This window comes from Prionailurus bengalensis, chromosome C2, assembly GCF_016509475.1.
Source record: "Prionailurus bengalensis isolate Pbe53 chromosome C2, Fcat_Pben_1.1_paternal_pri, whole genome shotgun sequence".
Taxonomy (NCBI): Eukaryota; Metazoa; Chordata; class Mammalia; order Carnivora; family Felidae; genus Prionailurus; species Prionailurus bengalensis.
The window spans coordinates 98,917,904-98,944,818 of NC_057350.1; the positions used below are offsets into that span (position 1 = coordinate 98,917,904).

Sequence of the window (26,915 nt, forward strand, 5' to 3'; positions counted from 1 at the left end):
GAGGAACATTGCACCTGAGGGGATTTGCTGTGGTCAGACACTCCCAGCATTGTTCCAAAACATGTGTTTTTCCCCACCCAGGGACCTCAGGCCCTAATCTTTCCCTCTCTGCCTACTGAATCGATCTTCTCCTCTCATATTAATATTTTCTTGATAGTGGGACATATGGTGAAAGGAACTGCTGTAAATAGGCCTTTAGAAGTGTGGTGGTGAGGTGTGGGGGCGGGGAAGGAGTCTATATTCCTAGGATTAGGTGTCAGTCTTTTGTGAGCCTGTGCTTCTGGACATATGTGAGCTTCACATAGGCTTCCCAGTTGTTCCCCACCCTTATATCCCACAGGAAGGCTAGAGACAGCTAGAATTTGGTATTTTCCTTCCTCAGGTCAGTTAAGTGCTGATAAACCCCCAGCAGGTGAGGCCCTGGTTAAGTAGTTTCCCTGGAGCGCAGACCTTGTTAAGAGGAACAGAATTACTCTAATGTATTTTGAAATCTTTTCTTTGCTTCTGCCCCTGCCAGAAGCAGGAGGGGGTTTTTCTCCAAAATTACAGTAAAAACCTGGTCGATAGCCTCAAAATAAAGCTCATAAAATTGTGGGGCCCCCCCTATGACTGGCTCCCCCTGGAATATTTAGCTCTCAGACTCGTCCACTTAGAGCCTCCAGCAATTCGTCAATTACGGTTCTTGTTTTTCTATCTCAGCACTGTTTCCCGTGGAGTTTCGGTTCACGAGTTCCTGCTCTGGTAAATTGTTATTTTGTCTATTTGCCTGTTGATATCTCCAGTTCTGGGGGATAGCAATTTGCCCTCATTTCTATTATTGATCCGGGAAGGGTTGTTGATTTTTGAATTTTGTTTGGCTTTTTACTTATTGTTAGGGTGGATGACTTCTGAGCAGGCAGAACTGGAACGTTGGAAGTCCAATCTCAACTACTTTTTGAAGTAGTGTTTTCTCAGCTATTTGTTTAGAATGAGGGAAGTGGTGAGGTTTTAGTCAGAGCTCCCAATACTTTGTATTGAGCAAGTGATTTTTAACTTCTTTAAACAAGAGTTTTCTTATCTATAAAATAGGGATTATAATACCTCCCTTGTAGATGTTCTGACAAAGGACAAAGGATATTCCATATAAACACACATGGAACAAAGCAGGAGTAAAAGCTAAGTAAATATTAGCTTCCTAATATTTACTAGTATGGCTTCCTCCTTTACCTCAGTCATGTCTTTCTTCAAATGATTCTTCAGGGAGGCTTTCTCTGAGCCCCCAGCTTTGCATTCACTCCCAGTGATTTCTTCCTCCTTCTCAGTTTTATTTTTCTCCATAATGCTTATCACCACTAGCCATATATTTTTATTTTATTTTGTTTTCTCATCTGGTTGCGTCTCTTCCTCCTCTAAATGTAAGGGCAGGAATTGTTTACTGCTGAATCCCCAACACCTAAATCCCGGGTCTTCCATATTGTAGGGGTTCAGTAAACTCGAGGAATGAATTTGAAAGAGCAAATTACAAGTTATTCTACAAGAGGTAATAAATAAGATTTATAAATGGAGAATGGCTGCCTTAAAATATTTGAATCCTCTTCCGTACCAGGACTTAGATATTATCATTCCCCTCGCCTCACTACTTACAGAGATGTAACTTCTAAGAGATTTGATGCACAATAGAAATAAAGGAGGTAGCCTGCTTTATATTATGGGGCCTCAAACAGGACTGACTGAAAATAGAACTATAAACAGCAATTAAATCAAATGTCCTCACCCCTTGGTAGCCAGCGATATCTGCTGCTGTAATTTTTGATTTCCCTTCCTGCTTAGACCTAGGACTTGGAATGCATGGAGAGACAACTAAAATGCCTACTGCTGTTGGAATATAAGAAGACAATTAAGGGACATGGATACAACCTCGTATCTCCTAGAATTGCCTCATTGGCTGTGACAGCTTCAGATGAGAGAGACGAAAAGACCCATATATTCCTAAATGGTTATTAGCTTGGGTACATAAGGTGGAGAACAACGATTTGCTCTGAAACCCACTTGCGCTGGAGTGAAGTTCTTAGGGTAGTGTCATTTCTGCCCTGCATACTTCCGGGGCCCTGCTGCTTCCTCGTCAGTTGAGGTCTCATCTGATAAGAAGCAGCCAGGAATGAACCAAAAACTTCATGAGATTTGGTATCATCAAAATCCGGCCTGTAAATATGATGCCAATACTTATTCCTGGGCTTTATTACTGAGAAAATCAGCTTGCTAAAAATAAAGTCCTCACCGTCCCGTAGTCAAACACTTACTTCACCTGCCAAGTGATGTTTTTTTTTTTTTTTTAATTTTTTTTTTCCAACGTTTATTTATTTTTGGGACAGAGAGAGACAGAGCATGAACGGGGGAGGGGCAGAGAGAGAGGGAGACACAGAATCGGAAACAGGCTCCAGGCTCTGAGCCATCAGCCCAGAGCCCGACGCGGGGCTCGAACTCACGGACCGCGAGATGGTGACCTGGCTGAAGTCGGACGCTTAACCGACTGCGCCACCCAGGCACCCCGTATTTATTTTTGAGACAGAGAGAGACAGAGCATGAACGGGGGAGGGGCAGAGAGAGAGGGAGACACAGAATCGGAAACAGGCTCCAGGCTCTGAGCCATCAGCCCAGAGCCCGACGCGGGGCTCGAACTCACGGACCGCGAGATCGTGACCTGGCTGAAGCCGGAAGCTTAACCGACTGCGCCCCCCAGGCGCCCCCCAAGTGATGTTAAGTGCACTCCTCTCTCACCAAACTTTGAAAGTCTTTTCGCCTGCCTTGCTATTCTTGTATTCTGAGATTGTCATAGTGACAGCAGAGTCTGGTTAATCCTGGTAGGATGTTTGTGACACAGTCAGTCCTTGTTTTTCAGCACATTGTTTTCCTGGGGGTTGCAGACTGCCATAAAATGAAATCCGACTGGCTATATACTATTGCCATTATTGATTCTGATTTCATGAAAAATCATTAAATGAGCAGAGAAAGGTGCTGAAAACTGATGAATAGTGTTGGGGCTCAGCCAGGTGGGCAGCGGAGGGAGAGTTTTGCTGCAAGTAGCAAAGTGTGAAAGTTACTAATTCCTCACTGAATGTCTACAGCAGATAAAAGTGGTGTAGTTGCTGATTAGATGCTTTGTGACGCGGACGATGCCAGTCTCGGACAAGTAGGCAAGGCTTCTCCTTGAACGTGGTCACATTTTACTTTGCTTTTTTTGTTTTGTGTTGTTTTGTCCTTATCAGGGAATGCCCATCATTTAGTATGGAAATGCCTAACATGTAAGTGGTCAATAAATACTTTTTGAATAGAAATAATAAAACCCTTCACAACCTTTAACCTTTTCTTAAAACGCCATCAAATTTTTCAGTCATGCTTGGAAAATTGTATGTTTTCATGGTTTTGTTTTTGATGAATGCAATTGAAATTCGTAGGTAATTACGTGAAAAATTCACAAATCTGATCTAATTTGAAATTTCAATGTACATCTATAATCTGGCTTCTAAAATTGTAATTGTCTATATTCGCTGCCATGGTTGAAAGAAAGAAAGACATTAAATATTTTTGAACTAGTTTGGATATGAAAAGTGATATCACCTAAAATAGAGAGTCAGACAAATAAAGCTTAACTAGAATAGTAACACTAGTTAACTTTTACGGCTTATTTATCGTATGCCATGCACTATGCTAAATGCTTTATAAATATTAGTTTAGTTAAACCTTTTAAAAATGGTTTGAGGCAGTTACTATGATTCTCCCTGGTTTATAAGTGAAGGAACTGAAGCTTAGAGAGGTTAAGTAATGAGCCCAAGGTCAAACAATTGACCTCCAAACTCAGGCATCCTAGGTTCAGACCTGGTGCTCTCGACCCCCATGCATATTGCACACAGCAAAGGAACAGAAACACAGTTAATATCCAGTGGTAATTGAAGAGGTAGGTCACATTGTTTCAAGATTCAGGCCATTTGTCCTAGAAACCATGCTGTTGTTTCACAACAGTGATGAAATATTTAAGCTACTTTTTTTTTTTTTTAATTTTTTTTTAACATTTATTTATTTTTGGGACAGAGAGAGACAGAGCATGAACGGGGGAGGGGCAGAGAGAGAGGGAGACACAGAATCGGAAACAGGCTCCAGGCTCTGAGCCATCAGCCCAGAGCCTGACGCGGGGCTCGAACTCACGGACCGTGAGATCGTGACCTGGCTGAAGTCGGACGCTTAACCGACTGTGCCACCCAGGCGCCCCTAAGCTACTTTTGATTTCATGAGAGAAAATGTGTAGCATACATATAGTTTTACATCATTTAAGAATTGTTTGATTCAGAGTCGCAGTTTGTAATTTCAGGGGAAAAAGGCTGTAAGAGATCATGTGCTCACGATCAGTTCTTTGCTGAGCACAAATGTTGCTAAATGATGGCCCTTTTTTTTCCCCTGTCTCTTTTCTCCTTTTTACCTCTGAACTGCTGTTTCAGGTGAACATCTCTTGCCTGGACTATGACAGAAGTCCCCAGATGGTCTTCCTACACCCCCAGCTTGTTCTCCACATCGTTGCCAGGAGTACCTTCACAAACCAACAAAAAATGCTGTATCACTCTCGCCCTCACCAAGAACAGTGATTGCTGCTAATTTTGACGCATACATTCCACTTGACAGTTTCTTGCAAGCTAAGGCCCCTACCTAGTCATTTATACACATGACTCATTATTCTCTAACATTGCTCTTTTCAAACATTTTAATTGCAGTTTAGCTGACATACAGTGTCATGTTAGTTTCAGGTGTGCAGTATAGGGTTTCAACGTTTCCACACATCACCTGGTGCTCATCACGGCAAGTGCACTCCTTAATCTCCATCACCTGTCTCACCCAACCTTCCACCCCCCGCCCCCTTCCCCCTGCTCACCATTGGGCTAGTCTCCCTGGTTAAGATCTCCAGCATAGCTCAGTAGGAATTTCAGTAACAGTCACCAGCTTGCTTCTTCACCTCGTATCCCACCGTCTATCTCCTCCTCTGCATACTCTGGCTCCATCACACTTCGTATTGCTTCTCACGCGTAGAATACTGTCTAAGTTCTCTCTTCTAACCACACTCTTAATTATCTGGAATACTATGCTACAATAGAGAAGGCCTGATGATGTGTCTGTCATAGATAGCCCATGATTCAAACCTCATTATGTAGGCTTGGGAATGGTGCTTAGCTGGTTAGAATCTCAATTTCGTCCCTAGTAGAATGAGGGCACTAACATTATTTACAGAGTTTTTAGAAAGACTAAGTGAGATACGCAGCGTAAAGGGCTTGGCATCCAATAAATGCATGTTCCTATCTTCAATCCCACATTGACCATCCTCACCTTTTATTCCCCATCCCCCATCCCAGCGAGTGGATTTTGGGTTTTCCTCTCTGTGCCTCTGCAACAACCAGGGGAGAGACCTCTAAACCTGTAGTTTTGTTTGGCATTTGTCTGTGTCTTGTCTGTTCTGTCTACGCCAATAGTGCTCAACCCAGGGTGCACACTTCAGGAACCCGAGAAGCTCTTTAAAAAATGCCCCTTCCTTAGTTCAGTTACAGCAGAGTCTCTGATCTGGTACACAGGCATGGTTTGTAAAGCTCCTCGGGTGATTTTAGTGTTCAAGCCTAAGCTGTAGATTCCTTCAGAGCAGGGATTCATTAGTGATCCCTGCTGCTGTCACGGAGCTGGGCACAGAGTGGACATTCAATGCTTGCCACCAAAACGAATGAATGCATGCATGTGTGATGGCCAGCTCTCGAGGCCTTCTGAATATACATTTGATACATTTTAATAACCTATGTAATTATAAAAATGGGATACTCAAATTGACATATTATTGTCACACTTAACATTTATACCATGGTAATCGATACCTATGAAGACAAAAACATGCCAGAAGTTCTCTCAAAGTCTGCCTGTTACTTCAGGCCCCTTCCTATCTACCAATTTGGGTGTTCAGTGTTGTCCATTTGGTTTTCATTCTTTTGGGTCTCAAAATCATATGGGTGAGATGATTTTTTGAAATGTGTATTTATTTATTTTAGAGAGAGAGAGAGAGCATGAACACAAGTGGGGGAGGGGCAGAGAAAGAGAGAGAGAGAATCCCAAGCAGGTTCCACACTGTCAGTGCAGAGCCCTCCACAGGGCTCAGACCCACGACCTGTGAGATCACGACCTGAGCCAAAGTTGGACACGTAACCTATTGAGCCACCCAGGCGCCCCTGGGTGAGGTGACTCTAACCTCTTAAAGGGTGCCTAAATACCTAGCGCTGAAATTAGCAGGTGGCTTGCCACTATAAAATTTCCCATTGTCAGGCTACTATACGTGGTCCCATCCCTTCTAGCATTTGCTTTGTTGCCTTCCTCTTGGGGTGTATATTGCAGATTTAGATTTAACCCTCCTGTGTTCTTTGTTTTTAGCAAGTCATGAATAATTGTGTGTCGCTGTATATGCAGCACCTTGAGAAAGGAGGAAGAAAGGGACTAATGGCATTGAAAGTGATAGCTCTAGCATTTTGTTAAAATTAACTCCCTTCCCCCCGATAATGTTGGGTAGCACTTTCTTTTCTGAATGCTAAACGGAAGCTGGTGCATAGTAAAATGCTTCTTTTCATATAGTAAATAGTGTGGGAGCACTGTGACTTAAAATCAGCTTTGTCACTTAAATGCAGAAGATTTTAAAGTTTATTTTCAATAGGACTCGATTTCAGTATGGCCTCTAGACAGTAAGCTGAATGGTGGGTAAAAGAAATAAAGTCCTATCTTTTCTGGTAAAGAGACTCATGACTGCATTACCTCAGTTCTAGCTCAAGAATTGAAATGTTATCAGCTTAACAAAGAGAAAGTAAGTATGTTACAAATGCGCCTCTAATGATGGCGGTGGGTGGATCTCAGTAGTGAAAATTCACAGATTAGATATTTTTATTGAAATGAAAATGGTGGCTTCTGGGACTATATTTAATTTCTTTACAATGTTATTTTCTCTTAGGTAATCAGCTGTGATGAGGGGTCTACTGTTGCCTTCTGGATGATAGACACTGGGCAGAAAATCAAACAGTTTACTGGTTGCCATGGCAATGCAGAAATCAGCACTATGGCCCTTGATGCAAATGAGACACGGCTTTTGACTGGCAGCACAGATGGGACCGTAAAGGTGAGAACACAGTGATGCTTTCTATCCACATATGAGGAGGCTAAAATACTATGTGAAGAGACACAGCTATAGCTATATTTGTTTCTGCCTTTTTGGCCATGCAAGAAGAAAGACAAGACAAGATTAGAAGAGTTAAATAACCCATACCATCTAATAACAAAGCTGTTAGGGGTAAAAAAAAAAAAGCCTCAGTGGAAAAATGAATAAATGATTTCTCTGAATAAATTATTTAGAATAAAAACACAACTTGGCATACTTATTTCAGAAAGCCTTTCTCCGAGTTCTGGATAGAGGACTACTTTGGGGAATAAGAAGTCTGAATAATTTTCCTATGCTTCAGCTAATGTCCCTAGTTTTCTTCTTAGTTTGTAAAATGAGAAATCAGTGCAACCAAGAAAACTTGTTAAAATGGCACAGATGCAACTTTGGGGGCAAATGAATATTTCAAAATCAACCCATGATTTGCACGTTTATGTGAAGGCAAGTGAGACAGTGAAGACAGATAGTAGAAAGAACAATCACTATCTTATGTATTATCATCCTAAACCTACAGTATTTAATACTTCCACTTTTATTATTTTATAGCTATTACTAATTTCTGTTGGGAGATGAGAGCTATTATACTTTAAAAAATGATCAAATTTTCATGCAAAGCTTAGATATTTGCTATCTGCAATCATGCCTACCAGTGAATCTTCTCTGCCCCCCTCAGCTCTGAGACTAATGACAATCTTTGATTGGAGATGGCTTGTGACACTTTGAGGCAACAGAAGGCAGTTTCCCGGAATAAGCTTTGAATATTTCTCAACTTCTGTCATAACTGGAATGAGAAGGGTATTAATTAGGTGTATCTTCCATGGTGGGGTGTATGTTGCATGCTGGTAGCCTGCCAAGGGGTTAGCGGAAGGTTATCTGGATATGTACGTGGAACATGATGGAAGTTGGAGTTCAGGGGATTCTAGGGTGGCACCTGTCAATGTGAAGGAGGTGCTATGGCAGGCTGCAATGAGAATTTCTGAAAATCAACAGAGCTGGCCCTCTGGGAAGGTTAACAGCATGAGGTTAGGGACTGAGAGCTTGGGCTTAAGTAATCTAGTTTACGGGACTACTGGAAAGGCGTTGGGAAGGTAATGGGACAATTCCAACCCCAATAGTCAAGGTGGAATAAACAAGAACAGCTGAAACTGGAGTATCAGACAGGCTTAGGTAAAAGGAACAAGTGAGTATCCCACTTACTAGTCCCAGGGTATGAGACTGAACTGAGAACTGAAATGAATAGATGAGGTTTCTTTCACCCCTGTCTTGGAAAGTAACCAACTACACAGTCCAGAGTAGGGCAGACTTACAAACCTACAGGGTTGCTAAGAGCTTGCAGATAGTCCCAGCTAAAGGACTTAATAGGACTTGGGGACAGTCAGATCTTCGCGATACCTATGTGTGGGTGTTATTTTAGGTGGGTTTGGTAGGAGCCATGTTGAGAGGACAATGAAGTGACATGGGTGAAGAACACCCTTCAACATTTCAGCTCAAGCCCTGCATCTTAGAAGGCTTAATGTGAATTTAGTAGTATAATCACAGCTTTTGAAAGTACATTTATCTTTATCATAATAACAGAATTCTGAAATTTGGCAACCTCTATGTAGGATGCATAAATCAGAGTTGAGCTGCTCTGGACATATTCTATGAAGAGACAGGAATCAATGGCATTTTCCAATCTCATTTATAATTTAGAATCCAAAACCAGTACCTATGTCATCAAAGATTTAAAAGTATTGCCCTATTTATCATGGTTTTGAAGTGTCTGATTTTTAATTAATTAGTGTTTTGAATAATTAATGTATGCATACAGTAAAACTTGAAATATCAAAGAGTTATACAGTGAAAAGAAAGTCTCTTTCTCACCTCCCTTGTAGCTACCACTGTTAATGGTTTCTCACGCATCCTTCTAGCCCAGGAGCACCATTTGTTTCTCAGTGGCAACCCAGTATATACAAAGTTCTGCATTTTGCATATTGTCTTGGACCTTGACATTGTTATTAACAATGTAGTTCACTTTTATTGCATACTTACTAACATCCAGGCACTGTTGTAAGCACTTTATACATACACACCACTTTACACATGTACACCCCTACACTCCCCACATCTATATATCTATATAGTTGGTATTATTATTATGCCACTTTTACAGAGGAGGACACTAAAGCCCAAGGAGATAAAGCAAATTGCTTAACGTTTCATAGCTGGTCCAGTTTGGGCAGAGCTTAGAAATATGGAAATGACGTATTCGTCTTAATGGCTGCATTATATGCTACTGTATAGATATTCCATATTCTGATTGTTTAGCCCCTTATTTTTTGGTTTTTGTTTTTAAATTTTTTTTTAATGTTTATTCATTTTTGAGAGACAGAGAGAGACAGAGCATGAGCGGGGAAGGGGCAGAGAGAGGGAGACTCAGAATCTGAAACAGGCTCCAGGCTCTGAGCTGTCAGCACAGAGCCTGACGCGGGGCTCGAACTCACAGACCGCGAGATCATGACCTGAGCTGAAGTCGGACCCTCAACCAACTGAGCCACCCAGGCGCCTCTGTTTAGTCCCTTGTTAATGAGCAACTGGGTTGATTCAGGTCTTGAGCTTTTATAAACAGTGCCTCAAGAAGAGCCTTCAAGGCTGCCTGGGTGGCTCAGTCAGTTAAGCATCAGACTTCAGTTCAGGTCATGATCTCACGGTCCGTGAGTTTAAGCCCCACATCGGGCTCTCTGCTGTCAGCATGGAGCCTGCTTTGGATCCTCTGTCCCCCTCTCTCTCTGCCCCTCCTCTGCTCATTCTCTCTGTCTAAAAATAAATAAATGAACTTGAAAAAAAGAATCTTAAAAAAAAAAAGAATAGCCTTTAAAACATATCATTTCACACATCTAAGTGTCTCTGTGAGACAGTTTCCTAGAAGTTGAATTTTTAATTCAAAGGGTATATGCAATTTAATTTTCATACTGCCAGCTTGGTCTTTGTGTATGAGGCACCAGCAATGTTTCATAGCAGGGCTTAGTTTTAACTGCTGGTGATGTTTTGTTGTAAAGTGTCCCCATTGGGCCTGGGTCCTGACCCACTGCCTGAGGAAGTAAACTCAAGAGTTCTTCTCCTCTTTAGGACTGGGTCTGTCATCCACTAACAATAGGACATTTTACTGGGAGCAGATGGGAAACCTATACCTAAGGACTGTATTTCAGGCTCTGTATTAGATGCTTAATCCTCCAAATGTCCCAGAGGAGTAAGCTTCCTGTGTCATAAATGAGGAAACTGAAATTTAGAGCGATTTACTTAGAGAACCATGATCTCAACGCTCCAAAATGTAACTCTAAGTGATTTTGTAGTCTCCCCCTTAAAAATACATACTAACTAATAGCTTTTGAGTCAACCATTATTAGAATAGACGGGTAGGGTTACAAGTAGAATTATAAATATAATGGGTAAATTTAAATGGTGAGAGGATTTTCTTTAATTGTTGCAAACCTTAAGTGAATCAACCCTAGTCCAGAATATAAACACAAAAGCTTAAACAAATCTGATTACCCTGTGTCCTTTTACTCACTGAAGAAGACATTTTCTTTTCTTGTCTCAAAGGTGATTTAAAATTTTCTCTTAAAGGTATGGGACTTCAATGGATACTGTCACCACACCCTAAATGTTGGGCAAGAGGGAGCTGTGGATATTTCACAGATTCTGGTTCTTAAGAAGACAATACTGGTTACAGGCTGGGAGAGGTATGAGACGCTTCATGCAAAACCGTGGGAGGGCAGAAGGAGAGTGTTTTTATTTGGATCAAAATCTACAAGATAATGGGGCGCCTGGGTGGCGCAGTCGGTTAAGCGTCCGACTTCAGCCAGGTCACGATCTCGCGGTCTGTGAGTTCGAGCCCCGCGTCAGGCTCTGGGCTGATGCCTCAGAGCCTGGAGCCTGTTTCTGATTCTGTGTCTCCCTCTCTCTCTGCCCCTCCCCCGTTCATGCTCTGTCTCTCTCTGTCCCAAAAATAAATAAACGTTGAAAAAAAAAATTCTTTAAAAAAAAATCTACAAGATAAGACAACATAGAAACCTTGACTGATTCTGAGTCATTAACTTGCTGGTGACCTTGGTGAATGAAACTGTTTGGATTGGCTGAGTGCTTAGGGCTAAAACATCACAAGATCATGGCATTAGAAGGCTTTCTTCGGGCTTTTGGAATCTTTTTCTTTAACCATTCCAGACAAGGCCCTAATACCCCTTCCTCAGTATTAACTCCAAAAGTTTCCTAAATTTTATAGTCCATAAATTCCTAAAGTAGAAATTATATTCTTTCAACTATCAAGGAAACTCATTTCTTCTTCTCTCGTTACTTATTTTAAATTGCAGCAAGGAGGGAGATAGGCTGCCGAATTGTGTTAGCACTTCCTTCATATCAGGGCAGAGAGGGCTTTCACAGCCTGCTTACTGTTCTCAAAGAGCAATTCTTCCATTTCATTAGAAGGAAAATTACTTTTCTTTCCTTTTCTCCTGAGAGAACTAAGGGATCATAAACAGGACCTTTTCTGTGACATTGTATAAGCACTAGGAAAATTAAAGTGTGATATTTTCTGAAAAAATATTGTCCATAAATTCAACAGTTCACAAAATATGGCTCTAGTAGGTAATTTGCCGCACATTTTCACTATGGAATTTTGATCTTCATGATTTGAAGCCAGGATTAAAATCAGATTTTATACATGGAAAACTAACGGTATATAGTTGGGGATTTTTATCAGTCACATGAAAGGCTTTTTCTTCTACTACAAATGTGCATGTGCAGATGAGAAAACATAATGACACAGCTTAGTTTTCAGGGGTAGTCTGACTATAAGGAAAGAAAGTATAATCCACGTTACTCCACTCGATTTTAAGAATTAATTCAATAATCTTCACCTTTGAAAGACAAGGCTTCTTCACATCTTGGGAACAGTCACAATCCATTAATGACTTATCTCTTAACAGATTTTGCCTAATTATTCCTTTTGGGCTGTGGCAGTAAATAAATTTAATTCTCAAATATTATGGTATGGTAGATGTAAAGTATATAGCTGATCCAACTTAAATTTTGAACATAACAAAAAAATTAAAATTTATTAAGTGTAAGTCAAAACTTTGGAGGTACTGTTTTCTTAATTATAATTTTTAAATATCCATAGTTAGAAATTTGTATCAAAAGTAAGGTTTCTTTGATTGCTTGCGCAGGTGAGTTTTAAAAGATTAAATGAGTAGAGTCCTCTAAAAGTGGTCTAAAAGAACACCCGGGGTGCCTGGCTGGCTCAGTTCATAGAGCATATGAGTCTTGATATCTGAGTTGTGAGTTCAAGCCCCACACTGGGCATTGAACTTACTTAAAAAAAAAAAAAAGTATGCACCTGGGTGGCTCAGTCGGTTAAGTGTCTAACTCTTGATTTTGGCTCAGGTCGTGATCTGACAGTTCCTGAGATTGATCCCTATGTCAGGCTCTATGCTGACAGTGTGGAGACTGCTTGGGATTCTCTCTCTCTCTCTCTCTCTCTCTCTCTCTCTCTCTCCCTCCTCCACTCCCCCCCCGCCCCGCTTGCATGCTTGTGCGTGTGTGCTCTCTCTTACTCTCTCTAAAAAATAAATGAATAAACTTTAAAAAAAAAGAAAGACAGGGGCGCCTGGGTGGCTCAGTTGGTTAAGCGTCTGACTTCAGCTTAGGTCACGATCTCACAGTTTGTGAGTTCAAGCCCCACATTGGGCTCTGTGCTGAAAGCTCAGAGCCTGGAGCCTGCTTCCAATTCTATGTCTCCGTCTCTCTCTGCCCCTCCCCGACTCATGTTCTCTCTCTGTCTCAAAAATAAATAAACATTAAAAATTAAAAAAAAAAAAGAGAGACAGACAGAAAGAAAAAGGAACACTTGATGTTCTGATCTCTCTTGGTGGGTTACTTTTTTTTAATCTCAGAGAGGGAGATGTGGACAGACTGAGGTAGGAGGAACAGTTGCCACTCCCTCCATCTTTCCCCAGCTTTTTCATTTTCTGCAAGGTTGTCAAGACTTGGATCCCTTAGTTGGAACTGAAAGTTGAAGGACTGCATTCTCAATTGTGTTATTTCACTTTTATATTGGTAGATTTAAAAGTTTATTTCCTAAGTCAAAGGCCTTAGGTTAGGATACATTTTACTGGACTTTGACAGGTTCCTTTATATCAGGAGGTATTTAACAAAGGAGGCAAGTGGACAGGTCAACTGTTGGGTTATAGTGGGGGGAGGATGGTCCATTGAGCCAACTCCTTGACAGTTTAGTGATTAGAGAAGAAACAACTGGATGATTGACAGCTTATTAAGCTTTCTCTTTTTTTAACGCTTATTTATTTTGAGAGAGAGAGAGAGCAAGCAAGTGGTAGAGAGGGGCAGAGGGAGAGAGAGAATCTCAAGCAGACTCCACACTCAGCACAGATCCCAACACAGGGCTCAATCCCATGACCCAGGGATCATGGCCTGAGCCAAAATCAAGACTCAGATGCTCAACCGACTGAGCCACCCAGGCGCCCCATTAAGCTTTCTTTAAACCTAGAGAGAGGCGGCTCGAATTAAGCTGTAGCTTTAATTTTAGGCTCTATCTAACTAAAGAGATTGGTTTATAATCTTGCCCAGGATAGGATAGATATTACATTTATTGACTGAGGTATCTAAATATGCATCTGATTTATTTTATTTATAGCGCTTTCTAGCATTAGGCCCTTTACATGTATTATTTGCCTTAGTCCTGAGCTTCATTTGAAAGGTAGGCAATATTTTGTGTAGATGTCTCAATCTCAATCTTCAGGTTTTAGCTCTCTAAGCTCACTTACCCATTTGCTTTCTGGACACGTCTGACTGCAATCTCAAATTCAACATATTGTAAACTGAATTTATTATTTGTTCCCCTCCTCACAACCTGCTTTGCTCTCTTGGCTTCAGAGCTTTGGTTACCAGCCAGAGACCTGAACATCCACCTTGGTTCTTCCTTCTCACTCAGCTTCACAACCAAGTAGTCTTACCTGTTTTATATTCTAAACATTTCTCAAACCTGTCCCTATTTCAACTACAACTGTATAATTCAGAGCGTCATTTCTACCTGATGAATGTCACAGCCCTTTTCTCTAGTGATACCGCCTTGTTCTTAGGTTCTGCACATTTTAGCTATAATTATTTCTTTCTACAATGCATTCCATCGATGTCACTTCCTTGTTTAACACCTTTCAGAGTGTCTACAAAATAATTTGAAGCCCCCTCTAGCCTGGGCCTATTCTTAGTTTCATTCTTACCCATTCTCACCTCAAATAGGATTGTGCTATCAGGGCACTCCAGGTAAACCATACTTTCCCACACCTCCTTGCCTTTATTCTCTCCCCTTCTCTAGAAATCCTTCCCCAAACATTGTTCACAGGGCTGGCATTTATTCCTGCTTCAGGTCTTTGTTCATTTATCTTCTCCATCAGGACATCTCTTTTTACTCCCAGGGTGGAAATACACCCCCTATTTGTCTGTGCTGTTTAGCTTCCTATACTTTATTTAACATCGGACTGGATTATAACATATAATGTGTGTGTGTGTGTGTGTGCACGCGTGTGCGTGCAGTGTCTGGCTCTTAGTAGATGCTCAATGATATGTGTTGAATGACTTAATTAATATTTATTAAGTAGACAGGGAATCTGAGAACTAGAGAGATTAATTATTCGTGGTCACACTCTGAATAAGAAGCAAGCAGGATAGTTATTCAAATCTATTCTCTCTTCATGATAAACCAGGAATCTAAGTATTACCAGTCCTTTTGTACAAGGGAGAAAATGAGGCTTGAAGAGGTTGGGTAGCCTGGTCAATGTTACAAAGTAGTAGACAGCTGAATTGGAACTCCATGTCAAAGTCCATGCTCTTTCCACCATTCCTGAGTTACAAATGGAGTCATTAAATCCTAGAACAACTATATTCTCTTAAAGAATCTGATTGAATAGGTTGGTTATGTCAATCAAAGCTAATGAATCAGTTTTGCGTGTTTGAAGAAACACGTAAAAAACATGTATTATCAAATTAATACTTCAAAGTTTTAGCTTACTCTTATTTTTCCTTTTTCCTTCCCACAAATATTTTTAAATGGCACCTTGGTCGAAAGTGCTGAGTTAGTAACTATGGTGGACTGAATGTGAAGAAGCATGATTCTTGCTCTCAGGGGCATCACATTCTAACTGGGGAGTCAACTCACACAAGGCAGGATATGATAAATGCCATTGTGAAATGCTCCTAAGCAAAACCTGAATTGGAGAGCCTATGTTGGCTATCTAGAAATACATTTGTTAGGGGTGCCTGCCCTGCATGGCTCAGTTGGTTAAGCATCTGACTTCTGCTCAGGTCATGATGTCATGGCTTGTGAGTTTGAGCCCCATGTCGGCCTCTGTGCTGACAGGTCAGAGCTTGAAGCCTACTTGAGATTCTCTCTCTGCCCCTTCCCTGCTCATGCTCTGTTTGTCTCTCTCTCTCAAAAATAAATACATATTAAAAAAATTTAGAAATACATTTGTTAATATCAAGAGAATATGTTAAATCTTTTAAAAAGAAGCCCCAAATTCAGAACTTCTAGAAACGTGTTTCTTACCATTTTAGGCAAAATATATTTAGAGACAAAGTTGTGAGTTGACATAGGGCCAATTAAATAATGCCCGGTTAAATATCCGGTCATATTTACATTGGTGAAATTATATGAATAGATGATCGATTAACTTTGCATTTGCATATAATATTTATAGTTCTGGCAAAATCAAATAATCATAATAGTTCAAGATTTTATCTTGCCCTAAAGTTCTATGATTCTATACTTTTTAAAAATAGACTAAGGCTTTTAGTTTCTCCCACTTTATTTCTTTCCTTCCTGTTAAAGGAAAAACCTCTGTTTAAGAAGGTTTTATCTCTGTAAAATATCTAGACTCATACAAATATAAAAATAATCTTTTGTACAATTTCAAGTAGTTCTGAAAATATTATTGATAGCATCTTTCACAAAGCTCTGTAAAAGTAGGTGCTCAATAAATAGCTGTTGATATCATTTGATTTAGAAAAGTATTTTTAAGCAAAATTAGATTAGGGATTTGAAGTTCCTCAACAATAAAACTTATCTATCAGGAGATATTAAATTCTTAATAATTGCTTTACTTTGGTACTATACTTCTATGTGACTCAATTGGTTTCTATTATTAGGATGAGAACCAGAATGAAAATTTCCAAAGTTTAACTTGCTCTGAATAACCATGTTGGAAGTCAGGAGGGGGCAGGTATGTTGGAAAATCACAAATAGCCCTCAAATCATATTTTGCGATGGTTTTAGTGTCCAAAATTTGACACCACAAATTTTAGGAAAAAGAATAAAAATGAACGGATTTATATCGAACACATTCTGAGATACTTCTTTTAAGCCTAAAAGGCAATGGACTGAACACGGGTAGAGTCTTATAATGGGACTAACAACACATGAGCAATTAGCCTCTAAGGGAACAGATAGTTGGTTGTGTTCTTTTGTTCTCTCCATGACAACTTCTACAGGATAAGTTTTGGTAGAAGTTATTTTCCCAGCTCATTCATCCTAAAAGAGGTTTTTGGTGGGTTTTTTTCCTCCAAATATATTTTTTTCTTTTTTGTATTTTTGTGTACTTGTCAGGTAAACTAATTTTGTTCTCACAGAATTGGTCATTATATCTACATTCTGAATGAGAGGTCTGATCGTCTTCACAGATGACACAGTGACTCAGGATCTCAGATGGGTATGGGATGAAACTAGTAAACTCCTTCAATGTCAAAAGAACAAATCTCTCAGACTCCTCAAATGCCTTAAAATTGGCTCATTCTGCACTTCAATTTAACTCCTGGCAAAAGAACAAACTTAAAAAAAAAAGCTATCTTTGAAATGGCCAAAGTAAGAAATGCAGTGTGGATTCTTAAGGTATTTTAAGGATAACTGTCACTTCAATGGAAAGATTCAGGTTAGGTTTTAAGGGAAAGGTGGCAGCTAATTAGTTTCTCAACATTTTGACACACAAGGTCAAATACCAGAAGGGATAGTTTTTACACCATCTTGGGAAAAGCATTTTGTGCCTTTGGGTCGTACAACCTAAATATATGTAGTTAATATGGGTATCTTGGCAAAAAGACATTTGACATTGACTTTTGACTGAGAGGTAATAGAAGAGATATAGGATTGACTTCTTCCCTCTCGCTCCCATTCTGCTGTCTCCATTCCCAAAAAGTAATCTCTTCAACCAAACTTATCAATAGGTAAAGAAAAAATTAAAAATATATGCATGTAAAGCTCTTATGAGATTCATGGCAATTTCAGAACTGCAGAGTACCTTATTTATAATATCTTACCTTGCTAAGCCTCATAGTAATATTATTAAAAGAATATTAGTATTAAAATTATTGATTTTTTTAAAGAAAGAATAATTCATACATCAATTCTGCAAATATTTATTAAATGCCTATTATGTCCTATTATGTGCACTAGTCTAAGCACTGGTGATACAGGAAAGAAAAAAAACAAAGTCCCCGCTCCCCTAGAGCTTATTTCTGGTAGCAGAGACAGTAAGTAAACAGACAAATAAATATAGACCACAATATCACATGATGATAAAGAGAAATGACGTAGGGTGAGGGATGAAAGACTCAACGGAGAGTCTTCTTTATTTTATCTTTTAATTTAAATCAAGTTTTATTCTGATTGGAAAACTCCAAGTAAGTAGTGCTACCCACTTCAAATTTTCTTTTATTTATTCAAGTATGTTTAGCATGCAGTATTAGATTAGTTTCAGGTGCACAATACAGTGGTTCGACAATTCTATGCATTACTCTGTACTCATCATGGTAAGTATACTCTTGATCCCCTGTACATATTTTACCCATCTGCCCCACCAATTTCTCCTTTGGAAACCACTAGTTTGCTCTCTATATTTAATAGCTTTTTGGGGTTTGTGTCTTTTTTTCCTTGTTCATTTATTTTGTTTCTTAACTTCTACATAGGAATGAAATCATAGGGTATTTGTCTTTCTCTGACTGGCTTATTTCACCTAGCGTTATACCCTCCAGATCCATCCATGTTGTTGCAAATGACAAGATTTCGTTCTTTTTTATGGCTGAGCAATATTTCATTTTATATGTTTATATATATACATTTTTTATACAGATCTTCTTTATCCATTTATTCATGGATGGACACTTGGATTGCTTCCATATTTTGGCTATTATAAATAATGCTGCAATAAAGATTGGGGTGCATATATCTTTTTGAATTAGTGTTCATTTTATTGAGTAAATACCCAGGAGTGGAATTATTGGATCATATGGTAATTCCATTTTTAAGTTTTTGAGGAACTGTCTCCACAGTGGCTGTACCATTTTACATTCTTACCAACAGTGCATGGTGGGGGGGGGGGGGTCCTTTTTCTCTACATCCTCAGCAACACTGTTCTTTTACATGGTTTTAGCCATTCTGACAAGTGTGAGGTGATATATCATTGTGGTTTTGATGTGCATTTCCTTGATGATCAGTGACCTTTTCAGGTGTCTGTTGGCCATCCTTATGTCTTCTTGGGACAAAAGTCTATTCATATCCTCTGTCCATTTTAACTTGGAATTATTTGCCTTTTTGGTGTTGAGTTGTATAAGTTTTTTTTAATATATTTTGGATATTAACCCTCAAGGAAGAGTGTTTAGAGAGGGTAGTCACAAAAGACTTACTTAAGGAAGTGATATTTGGACAGAGAATTTTCCATTCATTTATTTGACAAATATCTATTGAACACTCAATGTGAGTAGGTCACAATGCCTGCTATTGTGGTATTGTAGAATAAGACAAGATTCCTTGTTTCTGAGAATTTGTAATCTAGCAGGGGAGTATAGCTATATAATATTCATTACATGTTATAAGTAAAATGTGAACAGTGTAAGATGTGTAAGATGAGATGAGAAGAAGGAAATATTTCTTTCAACTCTAGTTATTAAGGAAGTCTACCAGAACAAGATGAGTCTTAGATAATGAGTATATGGATGGATAGATGTGGGACTGCATGTGAAAGGAAATCCATAGAGGGATGGATGAGCACACCATGAATGAAAACGAAGCAGCTAGAAATGTGAAGGGTGCTTAGAGAACAGTAAAGATATCATTTGTGTTGAACAAGAAAGTGTGCTTCAGGGGCACCTGGGTGGCTCAGTCAGTTAAGCGTCTGACTTCAGGTCAGGTCATGATCTCACGGTTCGTGGGTTTGAGCCTCACGCCGGACCCTATGCTGACAGCTCAGAGCCTAGAGCCTGCTTCGGATTCTGTGTCTCCCACTCTCTCTGCCCCTCCCTGACTTGTGCTCTTTCTCTGTCTCTCAAAAATAAATAAACATATTTTTTTCTTAAATAAGAAAGTGTGCTTCAGAAGCTTAGCCTTTGAATATCTCTAGTAGTTCAAACAGTTCCTGTAATCATGACATTTATTTGAAGCCTTGTATTCTACTTAAAAATTTTTTTTTCAATGTTTTATTTATTTTTGAGAGAGAGAGAGAGAGAGAGAGAGAGACAGCATGAGCAGGGGAGGGACAGAGAGAGGGAGACACAGAACCCGAAGACAGGCTCCAGGCTCTGAGCTGTTAGCACAGAGCCCAACGCGGGGCTTGAATCCAGGAACGATGAGATCATGACCTGACCTGAAGTCAGATGCTTAATGGACGGAGCCACCCAGGTGCCCTGGAGCCACCCAGACACCCCTCTACTTTTTAAGTCCAGATTAATTTTGCATTCTATTACATAAATTCATTTATCCTTATTTTAAAATAAAAAAATATTTCCCCCAAACTCTTTTACATAAAATTAACACTTAGGAAAGTGAGCCATATTTATCCTATGGCTCCCAGTAGCTCTGTCAAATATTTAGCTGGACATTCACATTTGACTTTGAATATCAAGGATACAGGAATAGAGAGAACTAATTCTAAAATTGTAGATTAGACCCAAAAAGTATTGGGCTTTGAATGTAGGCCCACACGTTTAAAATTTGCCATGTAGAGAATGGAAAACTAGTAAATTTTTTTTAAAGGGGCATTAGACTTATATTTGACCAGACTGTTCCCTCTGCGTATAGTGCCCTTCTCTTCCAAATACCACCCATCTGTTATGGTCCAGCTCAAATATGACCCCTCACTCAGCTTTCTGTGGTTTCTATATCTGGACTTCCACAGCAATTGATCAGTACTTCCCTGGCATTTGCCACATTTCACTTTTCATTTTAGTCATTTTTATGCTCATGGCTCTATCCCCTGCAGCACCTGACTATGGACTTCCAGGTGGAAACCAGAAATGCCTGTAAAATGAATATATATTAAAAGTCCCCAAATGGAATGATTAATCCAGAAAGGGTAGACTAAAGGCAATGAAATTGGTCAAGTGCCTGTTACAATTATTCAACGATGAAGTTGTGACCACTGAACTAGGAAGCTGTCATTGGTTGTTTATTTTTTTTATTTAATTTTTTTTTTTCAACGTTTATTTATTTTTGGGACAGAGAGAGACAGAGCATGAACGGGGGAGGGGCAGAGAGAGAGGGAGACACAGAATCAGAAACAGGCTCCAGGCTCTGAGCCATCAGCCCAGAGCCCGACGCGGGGCTCGAACTCAGGGACTGCGAGATCGTGACCTGGCTGAAGTCGGACGCCTAACCGACTGCGCCACCCAGGCGCCCCAAGTCATTGGTTGTTTAAAATAAAAAGGAATGAGGGGCACCTGGGTGGTTCAGTGGGTTGAGTGACCCACTTTGGCTCAGGTCATTATCTCATAGCTCTTGAGTTTGAGCCCCGCGTCGGGCTCTGTGCTGACAGCTCGGAGCTTGGAGCCTGCTTCGGGTTCTGTGTCTCCCTCTCTCTGTGCCCCTAACCCCCTTGCATTCTGTCTCTGTCTCTCTCAAAAATAAATAAACATTAAAAAAATTTTTTAAATAAAAAGGAATGAATATGGTGACATCTCACAGAGGTGGAATCTAAGCATTTGATATGCCTAAGGAAGAGAAACACACAGGAAGCTGGAGTGCTGGTAACTGTTAACCAAAGTAGGGAATTTAGGATCTACACCTGGTGTGGAGGGAAGATGAAAAATTTGGATTTCTTGATATTTTGCTGATGCGAAATTATATGAAATTGTCAGCTGGCAAATGGAGCTTCTCAGCACTGGGAAAAGTTATGAATGTAGATAAATTTTAGAGCCATTTGTAGAGAAGCAAGATTGCAACTTACAGCGGTATGTGGATTCCCTGCACAAGCCCACTTGGGTAGAGAGAGAGTAACAGAGAAGTGACAGTAAGGAGCATCCATAGTAAAAGAAGGGGAGAAAGAATGGAAGGGGGGATAGAGAATAGGGAATGAAAGATCAGGAAGTCAGGAAGAGAAGTGGGATGTACTAGAAAGAAAAGAATTCTCAGGAGGAGAAAGCCACATCCTTCAGAGTGAGGAGCTGCTGTGATAGAGCAATTGGGAGACCTTTGGAGCGGTAGGAATAGAAGCAGGATTTCGGGTAGGTGAAGAGAGAGTGCGGGTGGAGACCCCAAGCCTGTGTTTGTAAATGCTCATTTGAGATGTGTATGCCTCTAGAAGGAGAGAGACTTAGTACAATCTGGTAGCCAGAACTTAAATCATTAAGTGGAAACAAGGTGGCATTGATGCCTTCACAATTTAATTTTCATGCTCCTCCCTTCTTTACTAGGCACCAGGCATTTCATTTTCTGCCCATCCTGGCCTGTCAAATTCACAGCAGTGCCCCAAGATATTGGCTTTTTAAAAACTATTATTTCTGTTCAAAATGTACCTGTCCAGAGTCCTATTCCCTTGGAGTGGCATTTTCTAAGTGGGTTTCACAAATGATAGCTCTTCGAAATGCTATATGAAAAAGGACTCTGTGGTCAGGTAAGTCTGGAAAATGCCACAGGGAATGTTAACATGTTAGCTCTTCTGGAATCTCTAATGAAAAGAAAGCTTACTGATTTTGTTCAAACTACCAAATATTATTTCTTCGCAGACTCATGTCATTTTTTATTGTTACTGTCAAATAAGTCTTTGTGGTTCCATGGTACCCATATGGGGAGATGTTGTTTAGAGTCTTAGTGGTGGATAATTGATCTGATAAATGCATACATGTTTAATGTTAATGACTGTGAAAAGGTAATTAACTTTCTAGTATTAAATATTCATAATATACCAGAGAATTCAAAGAGAAATAAAAAAAAAGTTTAGCGTAGGAAGTTCAGGATTATGGATGACAAATGGATGTTGGCTACTCAATGTCTATATCACATTTGGTTTCACAGCTAAATTTTACTTCCTTTTTACTAGGGCTATTACTGTGTTCCGTCTACAAAACTTCAATCAATATTTCATCCAGCCTGAGAAATGGAAAGGTGGAATACAGCACTGTGATGATATCTTGTGTGCTGCATTTTTACCTCCACAAACTCTTGTTACAGGTTAATTGAACCTTCACTTGACAATCGGTGGTTGAAAGTTTGGTTTCTTTTGGCTCAGTCACTTTTAAAAAAGTCTTTTCAGAACTACAAAATGGACGACTTTCTTGAAGAATTGGCCTTTGCCCTTACAGCTACCCTTGGTCCGTATCTTTAGGGCAATATATTAGTGGCTACGCTTGTCAGCTCTTGAACATCGCTACCTGGCTTTCGATCCTGGTTCTAGCACATACCAATGCATCCTATCGAACACGTTATTTAAACTGTAATCATAGCCTTCTCTGGCTAACAATAATCTATCAATATCTTGGTTTAAAGTGAAGACTGAGTAAGATAATCTGTGTAAGGGCTTAATACAGTGCGTGACACACAGTAAGCTTATCAGTAAATGGTTAGCTTTTATTTTTATTATCCTTTTCCCAGAAGCAGCATTAGGGATGATGGGAACGAATCACACTTCTCTGGCACTCAGATATTTCATAATGGGAACATACTAGCCCTTTGACACAATGTAGCCTAAGTAATGTTGGTTAAATACCGACCTCACAAAATGTCTACAAATCCAAGCAAGCTCTTAAAAGGTTCCATGGGCATGCTTTGATGTGACAAATGAAAGAGGATCAGAAATCATTGTATCGTTTCTGGCCAAAGAAAACAAGTTATAAAAATAGATTGCACCATGAAATTATAGAGTCCATATTTTGACAACCTAATTTTTTTTAATAGAACCCAAAATGTCATCAATTAAGAGGAATGAAAACTTACAATAAAAAAGCCAGGAAGTCTATGACGTGTTACAATATGAGGCTTACAGCTCTGTGTACACTTAAATTTCCACTGTCTTCAGGACTTACCTGATTACTTTCCAGTAGGGCCAACTCTGCAGTTGAATTTGCTTGATAGCTGCTGAAAGTCCATCTCTGCAGGGAGAATGGCATACTGAAATGTGATGGAGACAAATAAGCTATAAGGCTGCGTCTTTGTATTGCGAAAGTGTCATAAGAGGCCCTTGTAATTGGTGGGTAGATGATTTCTCCATTCGTTATCATCCCTTCAGTCCTATGTGAAAATGTTTGGTCAAGCACCTTACAACATAAGCCTTTCAAAATCATAGGAGTAGATGGATATTCCCCCATACAGCTAATCCATGCAAATCCATCATCCTTGGCCAATATTTGAGTTACACAGGTTACCCCTTCCAGAACAATACAGAGTTTAGTATGTATCACTCTCTTTCTCCAAATCCCAAGAAAGACACCATTTGTACATTGCACTCAAACTTGGCTCTTCTGTTCTCCTCTTCACTTGACGTTGACTCTCTGCTCAGTAGGGAGCGCTCCTCACTGAGCCACTAAGAGCAGCAGTCTGGTCATGTATTGCTTCTCCCCAGGACAAGTTTGGTCAGACTGAGTCTCACTATTTGGGCTTTTCTATATTGTCTGCGACGAGCAGTAGGGAAGGACTTTCTATGGGGAAAATTTTAGAATTGGAGAAAGCATTATTAAGTAAAGAATATAGGAGGGAGGGAAGGAAAAGAAAACATGTGAGCGTGTACACACACACACACACACACACATAAGAAAAGGTGAATAGATGCAGGAAACAGAAACCTAGAATGATTTGACTTGCTTCCTTCACTCAATAAAAAAAGCATAATGGTTATTAGGAATTGTACTTATAATATGCTAGGCACTATTCTAAGTACTTTCTGTTTTTCACAACAACCCTATGAAATAAATGCAATTTTTAATCCAGTTTTATAGGTGAAGAAATTGTGGCATTGGGTAGAGTTAAATAACTTGCCCACATTTGCACAGCCAGGAGGTGGTAGAACGGGGAATCAAACTCAAGTTGTTTAATTACAAAGCCCTTATTCTGAATGACTGATTACTATAAAATAAAAAGATATGACGGTAATTTCTATCACAGTGAATACACAGGCGTGCTATGAGGAGGGTAAGTTCTAAAGTTTAATCAAAGTACCGGTTATTCACTCGTGTTTCCAAAAATACAGAGTACCTACTATGTGCCAGACTCTGCATAAGGTACTAATGATAATGACTTCTCATTGCGGTTGCTCATATTTTCTAACTTTCTGACAATTTACATTCGCCATCCTGGCTCATATAGGAAGCTATGATGGAGAAATTATTCTGTGGAACAACAACACAGAAGACGCTCACTACGTCCTTCACCCTGATTACCAGAGGCTGCTAAAATCAAAATGGGGTGAGTGCAAGTTTGAAACTAAAATAAGGTGGCTGAATCAAACCACAGTAGGTTTAGCTATTTATGCATGTACCTGATACAGCTTGCTCCTAAATTATAGATGATTGGCTATAAGCACAAGGGATTAGTGATACCGTTGTCTTGTCAAAGTGACTAAAAAGAACCTTGAGATTTCCTTGGCTTAGCAAATTCTCCATGGCGTGCTGTTTCTTGCCTTTATGCCACATCAGCTTTTCTGAATTACTGACAGCAGGGAGCAGGCCTCTCATTTCCATCTAGTTTAGTTTTTGCCAATAAACCTCACCAAATTGCCTTTGAGTGAAACTTGGTACCCCTCAGTAGGAAAATAGGAACTCGTGTTCACTTGATAGGCTGCTCAGGCTCAGTCTAGAGCTTGTATTAAATATTATGCCACCTGGAAATCTTAAATTATTTCTTGCTTTAGAAATCTGTGAGGAGCATGAGACGGAAGTATATTGTATTTTATGGGAGTTTAGCAGAGCACATGAATATTTTATACTTAAGCAAAATGTCTTGACAATTGCCTTTCACATTTTATTTCAGTTTCCTTAGATACTGAAGATTTTTCCTTAGACTTATTTATTTAGGTAATGAATATGTCATTCCTCACAGCCCGGTGAGGTTCTATTGTCTCAATTGGATAAACTCACAGAGCTGAATTGGACCGTGGGAAAGGACAGGTCATCAGATAAAGCTTTTTGTGTGTGAAAACTGAGGGAGTAATTTGTTAAGAATAAGCCCTTAGGAGATTTAGGGCTTACTTACCTGCAGCCACAAGGCTCTGGCCTGTTTTATGTGCCAAGACCTAAGCACTAGGGTTCATTTGAATCCTCCACGGAGAGGGTGCAGTTCTGCTTTTTCCTCTGCCTGCAGGAGAATGACGTCTTGCTGTTACGGCAAACCTAATTGTGGCTACAATGAAAACCACAGAGAGATAGATAAGAAAAATGGGTAATATCAGACTTCTAAAAGACAGAAGAGGCATTGCGATAGATGTCTTGCTTTGAAATTCTGAAGATATTCCTGTATAGATTTTTCATAACTATGCACACACTGTTTATAGATTCTGAATATTCCCAGTTCTTAGTGTGGCCTGGAGATGATGTCACGTGATAATTAAAGGACCACTGGGAATGCCCTCTCCAGGTTAATTCCCTAGCAAACAATACTGCTAAGAATGATCATTTAAATATATTTTTTTAAATTTTTTTTTAACGTTTATTTGTTTTTGAGACAGAGAGAGACAGAGCATGAACAGGGGAGGGGCAGAGAGAGAGGGAGACACAGAATCTGAAACGGGCTCCAGGCTCTGAGCTGTCAGCACAGAGCCCGACGCGGGGCTCGAACTCACTGATCGTGAGATTGTGACCTGAGCCGAAGTCGGCCGCTTAACCGACTGGGCCACCCAGGCGCCCCTCATTTAAATATATTTAAATAGTCATTATAGCTCATGTTCATTACATTATTCGCAAGATTAATATTAATGATTGATAAGCTGAAAATGCTATGATATTAGAATCACATTTGTCTGGAACCCATCAGGATTTCTAAGATGTTAACAGTGACAACGAAATGAAGTCCCTATTAATTCATATCAAGGGAAAACACATTAAGTGTGTATGTAATATGCAAAACAGAATGGAATCAAATGAGCCTTTCAAGTTGGTGTTGAAGAAGTGCATAGCAGAAGGTTCAAAGGATATTGACTGGAAGCCTTTTGTGAGACTTGATAGACTCACCAGAGACCGTGAGGGAGGCGGGCCTCTTATTTTGCATAAGCATCTGTTTGAAGAGCAGATTCTCCTCGTGAAGACACCTAGCTTTGTATCCATCACAGATACAGAGCCTCAGAAGCTTCTCAGTGCTGGGAGGAGCCACTCTGCCTGCCCCAGTGCAAACCAGGCTACCCTGGGACCCTGCTCCTTTGAGACAAACACCACATACAATAATGCTGTTGTGAGGCTTTGCATCCTTGAAGCAAGA

At 39.8% G+C, this 26,915-nt stretch overlaps 1 protein-coding gene across 1 annotated transcript in view; it reads left to right on the forward strand.

Annotated features, from left to right (window-relative positions):
- The window catches only part of WDR49 (WD repeat domain 49), a 142,514-nt gene that overhangs the window by 74,554 nt on the left and 41,045 nt on the right, over window positions 1-26,915 (forward strand). Inside the window, 6 exon segments of the mRNA XM_043594969.1 lie at window positions 6,998-7,162; window positions 10,808-10,929; window positions 17,904-17,930; window positions 22,555-22,685; window positions 24,813-24,911; window positions 26,770-26,915. Of these exon segments, the coding sequence (XP_043450904.1) occupies window positions 6,998-7,162; window positions 10,808-10,929; window positions 17,904-17,930; window positions 22,555-22,685; window positions 24,813-24,911; window positions 26,770-26,915 (690 nt within the window).